Genomic DNA, 15,697 nt, shown 5'->3' on the forward strand with positions numbered 1-15,697 from the left:
CGTTGTCCCTATGCTATGAATGTAAAGCAGGAGCAATATGGTCATTCAAGACAGCCATCCATTGTTATTCCCTGGCTTGTCCTACACAAACTAATGTGATGTGACAGTGTTTGCGGCACACTGGCAGCTTAATGTGGCACAGCCAGCCAGCTTCATAATCAATAAACTCAGGGCACTAACTCACTAATCGTCTAATGATCTTAAAACAAAACACACAAGCCATTTTTAACACTTTTTTTTTTTTACATTTATGTTGACAATACTACTATACACAAGAAAAGTTGCTACTGAAATTTTCCGTAGGACACAAAATAAACAAATATGATACAGATCACCTCGGCTGCTGCCCTGAGGTTTAAAAAGTTAAAATGAATGCAGTAATAGGAGAAAAATTGGATTTCTTAGTTCCCAATTTAACATAAAATCTACTGTTTCCTGATTTATAACTGAGATTACTACCAGAATCAGTGAAACAGGAGTTTTTAAAATTACAATTGTGTTACAACTAATAGACTAAACTCGTTAATGTTCAACTTCAATTCAAAACAACACCAAGGCGGTTTTCTATTTGCCACTTTCCCACAATCACACTGAACCTAGGAATTTCTAATGAATCTCATTGTACACAAACAGATAATAAGTTACTATTACATATGAGCATTTTTCTCTTTGCTCAAAAAGTGTAAATATTGTCCAAGAGTTGATACAGGCATGTAAACCAGTGGGGAATTCTTGTGTGGTCAAAGCACCAAGATGTACAGAAACACTCAAATCTAGCATGATCGCAGGTTAATGGGACTGATGACTGTGTTTTAGTGGGAGGTGCTCTCTTATTTCTTTTGGAGGTTTGTGGTTCTGCTCTTCTCTCTGGCCATCAACGATCGCCTCTTCCTGCTGGACAAGGCTCCCACAGGGCGGATCTTCATCTCGGTGAAGTCGAGGGACGTGAGGTGGCCCTTCCACGGTTCCCAGTTCACTCCCTGACAGCAGCACAGCAGATTGAGCGAGAGAGAGATTAAAATATAGAAGGAGAGACCAGACAAAAGGGGAAAGCAAAGCATGGTTAGGAGGAGAAGTTGGAGTTACAAGGGAGAGGGGGAAATAAGGGAGACAAGAAAAGGGTGAGAGACAGCGAGGAGAGAGATGGAGTCACAGAAGAGGCAGGCGGCATGACAAGACAAGCAGAATGACAAACACTAATAAATACCAGCCTCTGGCTTCATTTCATGTGAGTACAAACTTGTTTTGACTGTTATTGCATTTCGCCAACAAACATTGCAGGAGACATCTGCAGCGGCAATATTATGGGCGAAATCTCGACAAGAGCAGAGATCTCCCCTGGCATTTCCTTCAGTATCAGTCTCCCTTAGACATAATAACTGTTGTTGTTACCCTATCAACCTGGTAAAAAACACTTACGGTTTATAGCTGGTGTGAGAAATGTGTTTTCTTATCACTGCTGATGGATTCAGGCCATTTCTGCTTCACCTCAACAATCCAAAACAAAACAACTACAAGTGGGCTGGGGTGAAGTTGTCTTTGATTGCTGACTAGGGAACAGCCTCCGGTCAGCGCCCTTTTTTTTGTCTTTTTGTGAGTATGTTCAGAAATAACAATGATGATTCTTTTGAACATGATGGTTAGTTGTATTTGTTGTGTATTGTTTTAGCAGTGTCAAATTGTAACAGGAGAAGCAGTTAGCAGATGTTTACACAATGCAAAATAAATAGAAAAGAAAACAGCAAAACTCTTCCTAACTTTGTAACTAACCCTGAGTGTTGAAACCTTCAACAGCTGATCAAGAACGAAAATGTTATTTGCCACAGTGACATTTTGAGCTGAAGGGGATTCACAATAAACACTGTTTTGGGATCTGTTTGCATTATTATTCAAGATCAATATTATTCAAAGATCAATATTGTTTAGACAAAAAATCCACAGTATAGCTTAACTTAATGACGCAGATTTAAATGCTAGAACTTCACACAGAGTTGGAAAATAAAGCCATTTACTGGGAAGGATGGTGTGAGAGCATGATGTTTGTCAGTGCCACCTGTTGGTGTGAAGGCACACTACAACCAGAAGAGTTAACTTCAACACCTCGTCCTTGATGTTAAACCATCAAGACATTTCATGTTTGGTCAGAGTACAACAGTATGATTTAATACACTTAGGTGCATGTATGCCGATGTACGTTATGAAAATCTAGACAGAGAATTTAAATGGTAAATGGATAGCAGTTATACTGTAAGTGTAAGGTGCTGACCTTACCATTGTGAGCAACTGAGGTGTACTGTGGTGTCTTGCTCAAAGACACTTGTGGACAGGAGAAGCCAGGGATTGAACCATCAACCCTGCGAGTACTGGATGAACCTCTCTACTAGCTGACCCCCTTTTTCAAAAAAAATCTTATTGTTCTTTTTAACCCACATTAGCAGATTTAGAATAATGACAAAAAAACACATTTTGCATGCATGATCCAGTGCAGAGCTACCTCCCTCCTCACTCACCAAACTGTGCCTGGTGTCTCCCCATTTTCCATTGAGGTTGGCCAGGTGACAGTTTTTGTACCACCAGGCGCCACGGTGGGTCAGGGCACAGTTACCCAGTGCAATGTCGTTATCTGAGTCAACAGTAGTCCAGGGCCGGCCTTGGTGGTAGGTCATTGCATCACCTGGGGATCATCAACAATAATTAACAATAATAATTAGTAGAGTTTAAATGTTAAAAAAGGCTAAAGAACAGGCAGTATGCAGGTAACTTTCCTCTAGCCACAATATATTCACACACTTTTGCTGCTCACTCTTTTTTTTCTCCATGTGTTCCCTGATGGACGGAATTTAATAAAATGCCAAAAATAGAGAGATGCAGTATATGTTGTTTCAGCACACTGTGGTATGTGTAGACGCAGCGTCCCACTTGCTGTGCGTCTGTATCTGTCTGGCTTTAAAGCCCACTAAAACCCTGACTTCTTCAAATCCAGCCTTCCCTATATAACTACTGTCTACTGTATAACTGACAGAATATAAGTTTCTGAAACAAATATCCCACCTACTGTTGGTGTGTATTTGCTTTCTCAGCATCCCACAGAATGATGGGTGGGGTGCCTCCTGCTTGAAAACCCTGTATTCCCATCCCTGTTTGTCTCACTGCCATCCTTGCCCTCAATTCTTCTATAATGTGTATATATTTGTATAGTAGTGTCAGAGAGAAAATGTAAGCTCTGAAAGCTGCTCATGTTGTCTTCTCAGTGTCGGTTTATCGTATTGCTGGTAGTTTTGAAAAATATTTTAGGAGCAAAAGACCCACCTGCTGTCCCACTGTATTTGCCAATAGTGAGTTTGAACTTCTGCTTGACCGGTGCAATCTTAAAGTTGTCGTATACAGCATAGGCTCTCTCTGAGCCCAGGCCCAAGTCAAACCTCAGCTCAGTAGGAGTAGGAGTGTTGGTGAGCTCATATATCTTATCCAGACCTGAGGGAACAGAAGAAAGAAATATCCTTTACTGTTCATATGTACATGCTTCAATGTCGGCAGAAAACAGATCAATGGAGTGCTCACCAATCCAGAACTCGTCTGTCATGTTGCCAAATCCTGCTATGTACTGTTTCCAGCGTTTCATAAAGTCCAGCTTGCCAGTGGTACGTCGCTGGAGCACCTGAAGGCAGCGAGCACAGGATTTTCACTGACAGCTGTTACACAAATGTTTCAAACAATTTGCTTTGGGTTGTCGGTTACCATTTCCACCACTAAAATTTCAGTAGCAATAACTGTTAACTACTAGTGAATTGGTACTGCATTTCCTTAAAGTTGGGAGACTCAAAAGCAGATTATTTTAAAAAGCAAAATGAGCAGAGAGAGGAGGAGGCTGGTGGGGAGGGAAAGCCAACGAGAGGTTCCTACTCAGACGCACCCAGTGATGATGAAAGTGCAGGCAGGGAGAGATCGACTGAGCCAGTGAAGAAGAAAAAGTACTACTTTCAACCACAATGGCTAATGCAGTACCCATGGTTGCAGTACAACTGCAAAGCTATGCTGTGTGTGTATTGTAGGCAATGTGGCCCATCCATTGGAAGCAACTCTAAACTTGTTACCGGGTCAACACAATTTAAGCGTGAAACTTTGAAGTTCCACAACAACAGTAAGAAACACAAAACCTGCAGGGGCCGATGCATGACCCGAAACACTGAGCCCTTCCCGACTACTTTTCAGCAGTTAGATAAGAGTAATCGCTCAACGGAGGAGAATGAAATAGTCATCAAGTTCAACACTGCCTATAACATAGCGAAAGAGGAACTCCTGTTTACAAAATTCAAATCCCAGATCACACTGAGGAAGAAGAACAGGTTGAATGCGAATCTAACCTATGCCAACGACATGGCCTGTGCCCAGTTTATAGGAGTGATATCAGACAACCTCCAGGAAATTGCCTCCGCCAACCTACCTATCATTTATGATAGATGGTATTAATACCTGAAACCTTATTCAAAAGATATTTTATCCATGTGCACTCTATGCAGTTTATCAATAATTCGTACCAGCCAGCCGCCTCCATCAGTGTCCATGTCGCAGTAAACCTCTATTGGTTTGGAGCGGTCATTGTTAATATAGATGGTGTAGACACCACTCCTCTTATTGCCATTCTTCATGATCTGAACGCAGTCCATGGGGAAGGGGTTCAGGAGACCAACTGGGGAAGGGGATGTGACGACATTATTAATGTTTATTTAATACTCATGATATGACATGAACATGTAACATGACATAACCTGATAAATGTCAGACAAACTAACATAATAATATTAGAAATAGAAAAGAACATCATACACAATGGACCTGCAGAAGATAGCAGTGATTCAGTAGACAGTACAGTGTACAGACCTGTTTTGAAGATAGTCTCTACCACCTTGCTCCTCTTGTTCCCCCTGTAGGCAATGACGGTGACAATGTATGTCTTCCCCATCTCCAAACTGGATACAGCAAAACTGCTCTCGCTGGCTCCAAGCTGCTTTTCAACCGTCTGACCACAATAAATAACAACTGCAGTAAATCTTACTGAACACTCAGTAAATTATAAAGTAACGTAGTTCTCCCACATAATGTATGGTCTGTAATGTTGCCCTTGATCACATTCACTGTGTGAGTAATGATACTGTCTTGAACTTCAATTAGAGACAGCTATTAAATGGGCTCCTCATTCTTAGAAGATCTTAAAAGAATATCAAGTGAAAGATCACCTCATCCATGTGCTTAAAATTACTTCTGGTATTTTCATTTTATTTTTGACCAGAAGAGGGCAGTGTTCTACAGAGGTTAAATTGAACATGCACGTTTACTGCAGCCTCAGCTTATTTCAAACAGTGAAGAAACTGTTTTCCAAGTAGTATTTGCATGCTTGTAAAGACGAACACAGGACTTAAAGTTCAGCATTGTATAGTTCAATATTCCGATTTGGTGACAGCATACTCAAAGTAACTGCAGCTCTGTTTTTACCCAATGCAGAATAAAATAGTTTTTATAGTTTTTATATGATGGTGTGTTCATTGTAATTTAATGTAGCAGTTGTACAAAAATAAATGCTAATATACCCTGATACAGAACAGTTTATCTCTGTATTTACAAATTGTGAAACAAAGAGTTTAATACCTCAGTTGTGGCATTATCATACTGCAGTGTAAGAAAACTTGTGCTGCCTGGACAAAGTCTTTTTTCTGAACACAGATTTTTGGGGGCATCACTAATGTAAATGTACAATATATACAAGGTGTGCACACTCACACCTTGTATATATTCTTAGTATGTTAAGTCTAAATAAATATTACCAAAACTCTGAAGTTAACCTTTTTCCTGTTTGGGTGAGAAAATATGTGTGTCAAACCTCATGGCTAAGTACCTCCAGGTTGCCATCCTGATCTCTGTAGGTGAGGATGTACCCCTCAATGTCAGCAAGAGGAGGAATCCAGGTCAAAACGGTAGAGTCCACCGTCACATCTGCTGCCTTCAGGTCCTTAGGGGCATCAATGTCTGTGGATTGGAGTGTAAATCAGACAGAATTACAGCACAATAACATGGTGTCTACTGTATGTCCATTAATACATCTTATCAGCTCAGGCCTGGATTGGGTGAGCAGAGGATTTTGGTGCTGCTTTCACTTGAGTTTGTTCTCTAAAACTGGGGAAAATAATCACTTGTGAGTGACTCCAAAGAAGAATAGAGTCTCTTTAATTATACAGATATTTGAATGTTTTTGATAAATCATCCTTTTAATCTTCTCTGTATTATTTTTCACAAACCTTTCTCATACTCACAAGTGAATTAAGTGTTTCTCAGACACAGGCACATAACTTTGCGGTGCAGTATTCATGCCCTTTTATTCCATTTATCTACCTCAATGATAAGTGCAACATTAATGTATCTGACACTGTAGCTTTTCAGCCTCTCTGCACCTGAAGCGCAACACCAGAGATGACTACTATCCGCCTGCAGAGTTACAATCTGCCTCTGCAGATAAACTGGCAGTTATTCCTCTGCCTTATTTAAATGCTTTGGTGGTTTGACCCAAAACAGATGCTGAAATAATTTGTCTGACATGAAGACGCCTGCTGTAACAGTGGGAACCTTAACCTCCCATGGCTCAATAAATTAGAGGAAGTTTATGTCACCATGGCGTACAATATCAGCCCAAGCAATCTATTATTTATTCAAGTCAAGAGTCATACTTTCAGTCCTCTTCTGGTAAAAACACCACCTTCTGTTTATATTCATCCAATTGTCAGTTTTACTATCACTGAAAAAATTAAACCGCTTTTCTGGTAATTAAATTGTAATGGGAGAAAATAGTGTGAACAGTGACGAATTTAGTAGTACCGTTGGTATCATTAGTCTGTGAAATGCAGTGATGTTGGTTCAAGATAGTTTTATCTGACACATTAACGGTGCTTGTTACTTCGTCCAATAAAGTCACAAATGTTATAACACGTGCTTTTATGCGTCCCAGATGATATTTTTTGACACAAAGGCTTTCCTATCTGAACCCAGCACCGTGTTGGTCTGCAGCCTCTGATGGTTCCTAATGAGTTACGACAAGACAAGTTTATAATCCAAAACTCTGCCATTTGCTGCCTAATTGAAAAAGATCCAGCTTTCACTTAGAGCTCCCAGGTGATTTTACAGATCATCTGGCTCACACAAAGCTACCCCTGTTGTAACCCATTCACCGTGTGCTGCCGCTGCTATTTTTACCCCACACTAAGTTGCGAGACATACTCTGTGACCTGGCTTGGCCTGTGGGAAACATTTCCTGCCAGAGCAGGAGTTTAGAAAAAACAAGTTTTGACTTTGTAAGAAATTTACAGTTGAATAACTCAAAGGTGATATGGTGTATGAATAGATGGATTGTTGTTTTGTGTGTGCATAAATCAAAAGCATCATTATTATTAGATGAATAAATAAAGCAATTTCCAAGTTCACTTGGTTTGCAGGTGTCTACAAAATGTGGTAGATTATTATACTCAGATTGAATTACTGTTTTTACTCTATCAGCAGTTTTAAAGGTTATACTGATATATTCAAAAAGTGCACAAGTTACTGTATGTTTACCAAAGAGTCCAATAGGTCTCACACATGATGCAAGTACCACAGGTAACTCCCTGTCCCAACAAAACAACCCAGATGTATTCCCTGACCTCTGATACTTAACCCTTAAACCCTGTGAATACCAGTGTATCCAGTATTGTCACATAAAACAACATTAAAGAAGTAAAATACATCAATAATTGCAGGAATTCACAACCCAATTCAATGTTTTTCTACATAAATTAAAATCATGACATTTCTTATCAACTCTGTGGGGATGAAATTACTGTAGTTATTGTCCTCTACATCTGAAAGGCAGCGACTTTCATGCATCTGTACGTAATACTGTTACTGCTTCTGTAGAACCAATATTCCCTAAAACTAGGGCCACATGTAGCAGATCTTGACTTACCGCAAATTCTTATCAGCATTCTCAGACATTCTCAGACTAACCTGTTTGAGTTTGTGTATGCAAACAGGAACTTTTCATGCTTTGTGCTAAGATCACAACATTTTTTAAAACGGTGCCACAGCTGTGGTGCTTATGGGCCCTGCACAGCTTTTTGATGCCTTGTAAGAAAGATATTTAAAAAACAATCCAGAATCTGTCTGCACAACTTTTGTGTTCCTTTTGTTTGGTGTACCCAAATAAGTGTTCCTCCTCCAATTTCCAGCACTGCTTCAGACAATATAGTATATCTTAAAAAAAAAAAAAAATCCTGATTTCTGGATATCATCCAATTTTGTTTTTTAAAATGAATGGTTGATTTTAGCATTAACAAACTCATTCTCATAGTTGGCTCATATAAACATCAGATTAAGGCTTCCCTTAACTGGAGAAACCTAGTTTGGGATAGCATCCATCGACGTTTCCATATGTAAATGGCTGCTTTGCTTGCATGTACAAATATATTTGAAAAGAGAAATCTGACAAAATTACATTTTTTAGGTGTTAAACGATGAATTGCCATTTCAAGAGAAAGGGGAGCTTTATTATTACCAGAAAGAAAATCCAGAAAGAAAATCCTGCCTGTTCGTAGCGTATTAACCTGTCTCAGCTTGTGTTGAAATCTTCCTGGTGGCTTTGCTCCCCTTGATGGCCCAGATGTTGACAGTGTAGAGGACACCAGGCCTCAGGCCAGTCAGCCTGTAAGAGTTGCTGTCAGACCCGACTGGGATTTCCTCACTAGAGCCCTCAGAGGAGCTGTAGGTTAGGATGTAGCCATCACTGTCTGCCTGGACTGGATCCCATGACACACTGAAGCTGGACTCTGTTTCATCTCGGGCTAAGAGGTTAGCAGGAGCATCCAGTTCTAGAAGAAGATGTTAGTGGAAGTGGTTAATATATTACTGATGCAAACTATACGAACTACTGGTGCAAACTACAAGATGTAGTGTTTGATTTCTGACCCAAAGGTGAACAAATGAAATCTTTTGGCATGCATATGCTAAAAATATTAGTAATATCATAGTAATTATGAGGAGAAGAATGACGTTTGTATATCGTATCATAAAAATGAGATACCCTCTATATTGCATATATGAGATAAGATATATGTTAAAATCTTCCCAGTAGCTTTGTCCCACCGCACTGCCCAAATGCAGATGATATAAAGGACACAAGGACCCAGGCAGTAAGCTTGTAAGAGACAGCATGGGATCCAAGAGGTGTCTCTGTACGTGAGCTCTCATCAGAACTGTAGGTAAACTAGTGTCCACTGATTTTTGACAGCAGTTGTGTGTCTCAAGACACACTGATGATGGGCCAAGAGATTAGTTCTGCATATGGAGTCACGGTTAGAGCCCACTCCTGCAGCCAGGCCTGTGGCTGGGTGAACCTTGTAGCTCAGCCAGAAATGGTGGAAGTTCTGAGCCTATACCTCTTAGAAGAGTGGTTGTCATTGTGACACCCCAAGAACCTGGTGGTGTACAGTAGGAGTGAAGAAGGCTGTCAAACTGAGGCCTTCCACTGTCCTCTTCTGGTAAAAGGTGTCTTGTCCTATTCAGATAAGCAGGCAGCTGCTCCAAGGATCCAGGTAAATTGAGTTTTTACACATGAGTGTAGGAGAAAGACGAAACATTAGGGGAATTAGGTGTAGCAATGCAGACATTATATCAGATCATGCTAGTGAAGAGACAGTTGTGCCAAAGCTGTGAATTTCCAGAGTCAATCTTCAATCCATCCTTCATCTGTGGTCACAAACGTTGAGTAACACCGTACATGTAACTGAAATGATCATATTTTTGGATACAAGACATGAGGTTCCCCAACATGTTGGCTGACCTCAGTCTGCATGACAGACTGAAGTGTCTACTGTTATGAGAGGAAGTATGAATGGAGCAGCTGCTCTTCCAGAGTAGCAGGTAGAGGTGTTTTGGTCACTTGGAAAGAATGGGCCTGAGCCCTGAGTGCCTCCTTATGATCCAGGCATGACTGACTGAGGGGAGACTGCAGGACATGCTGGAGGGATTGCACCTCTGAGCTGGCATGGGACTGCTCAGGAAGAGCTGGAGTAAGTTATTGGGGTTAGGATAAAAGGATGTATGGGCTGCTTTGCTCGCCGTGACCCGCATAAGAAGTTGGCAAGTAGATGGATGAACTGATGATGAATACATACTCCTTTAAACAAACAAGCGGATTCTGATTAGTCTGTCATGTGAGAAACACATTTTTCTTTTGGGGTTTACAAGGGAGTTGTCTTGTCAAAATATGATGTATTAAACATAAACATGGACCGACAAAAGAATATGTGAGGTGATTATTTCAGTCAAGGCATGGCTTTAATTGGATTTAACAGAAGATGGTAGATTTGAGACCTGTCTCAGCTTGTGTTGAGATCTTCTTGCTGGCTTTGTTTCCTTTGATGGCCCAGATGTAGACAGTGTAGAGGACCCCAGGCCTCAAACTAGTCAGCATGTAAGAGGTGCTCTCACGCCCTACTGGAATCTCCCCACTAGAGCCCTCTGAAGAGCTGTAGGTTAGGATGTAGCCATCTATTTCGGACCGGGCTGGATCCCATGAGACGCTGAAGCTGGACTCTGTTTCATCTCGAGCTGACAGATTAGCAGGAGCATCCAGTTCTAGAGGGACATGTTAGTAGAGGATATTAATACACTACTGATGCAAATGCAAATGAGCTGTACCAGCTGTCTTCTTTCACCTTTGGCCAAGTACTTAGTAGGAGCATCTAGTCCTACATATAGAGTTGTGATTTTTGTAATAGACTAATTACACAATGGCTGAAAGTTACATCTAACAACCAGATGTTGGTCTGGTTACCATTTAGGAAAATATAAAGGTTTTGAAACTTACCTTTCTTTGAAATTGTCTTGTCAAAATGTTTTAAGGTGCCTAAACATACCAGTGCGTGTAAATGAGCATTAAACCCTAAATTTGGCATTAGTTGTTGAGATAATTTGAACAGAAAGTCTTAGATTTGTGACCTGTCTCAGCTTGTGTTGAGATCTTCCTACTGGCTTTGCTCTCCTTGATGGCCCAGATGTAGACAGTGTAGAGGACACCAGGCCTCAGGCCGGTCAGCATATATGAAGAACTGTCAGACCTAACTGGGATTTCCTCACTTGATCCCTCAGAGGAGCTGTAGGTTAGGGCGTAACCATCAATTTCTGCCTGGGTGTGATCCCATGACACCCTGAAGCTGGATTCTGTTTCATCTTGGGCCAAGGCGTTAATAGGAGCGTCCAGCTCTGCATGGGGAGTTATGGTTAGTACAGACTACTAAAGGACATCACTACATTCAGTGCAAACACAACAACAACTACACACAGTTGATCCAAATCAGTATAATGTAGTTACACATTGGTCACTGTGTAAGAGGTTAGAAACGTCAAACTTGGATCAAAGTGTTTGGAGGGGTTTGATGTTTTTTTATGGTCCTTTAATCAAAACTAGTCGGTTTCTCATCAAGAGGATGAAAACTGTTTAGAAACAATGAATAACTGTTGTTTAGCAAATGTTTAAATTATTTAATTATTACCTAAAAGAACCCTATGTGACATTTTATTCTGTTGAGGTTTTGAATCCAAGTTTGACATCATATTACATTGTTATGTAAGCAGGGGTACTATGCGGATACTATGTTAATTAAAGAACATGCAAACTACTATTGCAAACAAGATGATGGTGACAGAACACTGTTACAGTTAAAAAAAATCTGAACCACTGATGTTCTGTGATACAATATCACTGGTTCGGCTTCTAGATGTATTCTATATGTATCTTGTGTCTTTGCTGCTCTATTTCACTCTGAATATTTGTAATCTCCAAAAACAGGTAAGGAAGTGTCCACTGAAAAAAGCACAACCCTTTGATTTTATCACTGAATGTATACACAAAATGTATACATTAAATCATTTCACACATCTGTGAAATTATTTGCTCTTTCTCCACTGTCGTTCATCCTGACAAAATAATAATAATAATAATAATAATAATAATAATAATAATAATAATAATTGTTGCTCTTCACCATATCGCTCAGGTTATAGTTAATTGAGATCACAATTGATAACAACTCCAGCTAGCAAAGTGAGTTGATATTTGCATATGTGCACTCCCATTGGTTTATGTATGAGTGAGGTTATTGGAGCTAATGTCTGCTTCTCTCATCAAAAGGCACCAGTACAAATATGAAAACTGAACCTGAATGAAAATAAATTGAAAACGTGTATAAAAATAGAAAAAATTTGAAAAACACCTATATTCAGGTGGTTATTTGGGTTTAGCTTAGTCATTTCCTGTTTTATTTTGTATACTCGCCTCTCCTCATGTGTCTTGCAGTTTTACTTCCTGTCTTTGTGTGGTGTTCCCTCCACTTTTAAATATCTGCCCCACCCTGATTAGTTTCCCCTCTGCCTTGTCATCTCCCCTCACCTGAGTGTATATAATCTGTGTGCTTCCCTTGTTTCTTTGTCAGTTTGTCTTTGTTTTATGTCAAGCATCCCGGCCATTGTTTCCCATAGTGTTTCTTGGATTTATTCTGGACTCGGATTATTGTTTGCTCCCTTTGACTTGTTTGCTTTTGTTGGACTGCTTCCCTGGTTTTGACCACTGCCTGTCTGATATCTGTGCAAGCTTTTTTGTTCATCATTAAATCATTGAACTGCCTGCCTGCATTGTCTGCATTTGGGTCCAATCCTTTGCTTTCCCCTGCTACCCTGCTTGACAATACATAACAATGACTTCCTTTACTGTTGACTATGTAAATGTCCTAACAGTCTTTGGTCCCCGTGTTCAACTGAATATTTAAAGCAATTTGGATTTATGCCAATCAGAACTCAAAAGCGTTCTTCTGCTGCCTTTCTTCAGAGACATAAATGAAACAGACAGCAACAGCTGCTAAACTTCACAACAGCAAAGATTAAGAGACAGGAGAACACAGGAGAAACAAAATAGCTGCCTTTGTTGACAAAGTAAAATTGTCTCTTCTCAAACTTCTTTCAGACATTCAGCCCCAGGCTAAACTAAACTGCCTATAAATGAGGTGTCCAGCCTAATTATGTTAAAATTCAAGAGTTCAAGTTTCCCTCTTGTCAGTTAAGAGGGGTTAGAGTGCTAAGGGTAAAATGCGTACTGTGATGTTTTTTAATTCTTGTCACCACAAAAAAGACAAGTAAAATTGTGCAGAAAACTGACACACAGAAGATCAGAAGGAATTGATTGGTGCGTTGTACATGAGGGCTATTTGAGGTAAGAGTGTCTTGCACAAAGGAGCTTAAGAAAAAGAGACACTTAAAACACACTGCCTGGAAAAACTTGAAATATCTGAGAATCACAGGTCATTAAAAAAGTGTACAGAGGATAAAAACGTTTGTTTTTACATCTCACTTCAACTGTGTTCAAACAAAAGTGTTAGTAGTTTATCTCTTATGTCTTACTTTTGTGGAGTTCTTTGTTGACTTCATATCATACACCAGACCCTTTAAACTTATTTGTCCAGCATTTTACATAAAGTTCATCTGTCAAACTCTTTGGACGCACACAAAAGATCAAATATATCGACCACTCCTGTAATGAACTAGGGCCTCATTCAAAGTTTACCTGTTTCAGCTTCTGTTGAACTCTTCCTGCTGACTTTATCTCCCTTGAAAGCCCAGATGTAGACAGTGTGGAGAACTCCAGGCCTTAAGCCAATCAGCCTGTATGAGGTGCTGTCACGGCCTACTGGGATCTCGGCACTGGAGCCCTCAGCAGTGGTGTAGCTCAACATGTACCCCTCTATTTCTGCCTGGACTTGATCCCATGAAACTGTTGCAGTGTCCTCTGTTACTTCAGTCGTGGCCAGGTTGGTAGGAGCATCAATTTCTGAAGAAGAAGAGGTAAAAAAGATAAGATATGAGAAGCAAGCAAACAAATGAAAAATGTTGAGTTCTTGTTCTTCACTGATCTTTCCAGTACATCCACTTTGGCTGTAAAAACTCAGTTGAGCAAGAAGCATAATCTAACTGCACCCAGGGTACAAAAAGCAGGAGACATATCCCTGAAATATGGAATAGACTGCACATAAACAACACAAGCATGAACAAAAAAAAAAGAAGCAAAATATTTTTTTAATTAATATTAGACGGGGGCAATTAGGTAGTTAATTAGAAAAGCCGTACAACTGGCAACTGTACCTGTCAGTAGGAATGCTGGCAGGTGCAGTATAGGAGTAAGCAGCACAGGCTGTGAGGAACTAGTGGGAAGAATGAAGAGTTGGCAGCTTTCTTTAGACCCAACAAATCCTCATATCTAAATGACGAAGGTTGTGCAACAGTGCCTTCCATAATATGTCAGTATGTTTGGTTAAGTTTATGCAACCCTAACTACCTGGTTAAGTGTGTGAAAAGATCATGGTAATAGTTAAAAAGGGACAAATGTTGACTGTTGGCAGGAGACGAAATGTGAACTGCTATCTCTAGTGTCAGACACTTACCTCTCCCCTAAGAAGTTTTGCTGTACTTACACATTACTTCCTAATCTTGTTACAGATTTGGAGGGGTTTCAGTCAAACCCCCATAATAAAACAAAGTCCGCCAAATTCAACAATTAAATACATTGTTGGTCCATGCCCTTCAGACAGAAACATAGAAGCATTTTCTGATCTGAAGCCCCTATCGGCAGGGTGACATCATTTGTTTGTGTCTTCCAAAACTGTTACAAATCACTGTTGAAAAATAAATCAGTTTTTTGATGTGACATCGCTATGGTTAAGGTTTGGTTAGGTTTTGGCACAAAAACGACTTGGTTAGGTTTAGGGAAAGATCATGGTTTGGGCTAAATATGTACTAGGTGGGGTATACGATTCTAATCCAATACATGTCTTTTTGTCAAATTCAGCAAATAGCTCCTCACAGTCTAGCTAGCTGTCCGTTCTGTGCGTGTGCTGAAAAAAATTCTGGTGTTTGTACACAGCCCTGGCTCTTTAAATTGAAATAAACAAAGTGGCCCGGACCGGGCTACACAACACAATTCCAGCCATGATTTGTGTGTCAGGTAACGTTAAATGACTTGCCCGCACAAATTCAGCTTACTTTCTAGTTTGCTGTTGTTGTGATGTTTTGCTAGAGTAGCAGGAGAGTTGAGAGTATCGCTGTCTGGAGCCGGTTTGCCTCGTCCTCTCTGGCTGTTAGCTTTGCAGCGGCAACTGTAGCTACAGTTTGCTAATCCACAACCTAGCTAATGTTGCATTACTTGCTGTGTCGTTGTTTGCTCTATATCATGGTATTTGTCATGATATTGGATTTCTCCAGAATCGTATACCCCACCTTTAAGGTAAGCGAACCACTTGGTTTGGGATAAATGACAACTTTGTTAAGGTTAGGGGAACTTCGTCCTCATGGTTACAATAAGAAAAAAGTGGTTAAGGTTTGGGGATGATTGTGGTAATTTAAAAAAAACAAACAATATTGACTGTTGGTTGACAAACAGCGGCCTCTTGTTAAAGTCTGACGTTTTGTTGACCCATCCCTCCTCCCTCTGCGGACTTTGCTCTATAATAACATCACCTGCCTTCCTCCTTTGCTCCCGTCATAATTACTAAGACTGCTAGAGGGATTTGTCACTTGAACGTAAACATATGTTGGGCACTTGCTGAAAGGACTGATGCTGTTGTTTTACTTG

At 40.2% G+C, this 15,697-nt stretch overlaps 1 protein-coding gene across 6 annotated transcripts in view; it reads right to left on the reverse strand.

Moving 5' to 3' along the window:
- Positions 1-222: 222 nt before the first annotated feature.
- tnn (tenascin N) overlaps positions 223-15,697 on the reverse strand; it is a 47,383-nt gene continuing 31,908 nt past the window's right edge. The window contains exons 9-19 of one of the 6 annotated variants that reach the window (XM_044219040.1): positions 13,637-13,900; positions 11,020-11,283; positions 10,393-10,656; positions 8,625-8,888; positions 5,894-6,024; positions 4,882-5,020; positions 4,539-4,690; positions 3,562-3,658; positions 3,310-3,474; positions 2,511-2,674; positions 223-980 (exon numbers count right to left, since the gene is read on the reverse strand). In XM_044219040.1, the coding sequence (XP_044074975.1) occupies positions 831-980; positions 2,511-2,674; positions 3,310-3,474; positions 3,562-3,658; positions 4,539-4,690; positions 4,882-5,020; positions 5,894-6,024; positions 8,625-8,888; positions 10,393-10,656; positions 11,020-11,283; positions 13,637-13,900 (2,054 nt within the window). In that variant the 3' untranslated portion in view covers positions 223-830. The remainder of the gene's footprint in view (positions 981-2,510; positions 2,675-3,309; positions 3,475-3,561; positions 3,659-4,538; positions 4,691-4,881; positions 5,021-5,893; positions 6,025-8,624; positions 8,889-10,392; positions 10,657-11,019; positions 11,284-13,636; positions 13,901-15,697) is intronic. The other 5 variants (XM_044219042.1, XM_044219044.1, XM_044219043.1 and 2 more) reach the window with 5 other exon arrangements.

This window comes from Siniperca chuatsi, linkage group LG13 (genome assembly GCF_020085105.1).
Source record: "Siniperca chuatsi isolate FFG_IHB_CAS linkage group LG13, ASM2008510v1, whole genome shotgun sequence".
Taxonomy (NCBI): Eukaryota; Metazoa; Chordata; class Actinopteri; order Centrarchiformes; family Sinipercidae; genus Siniperca; species Siniperca chuatsi.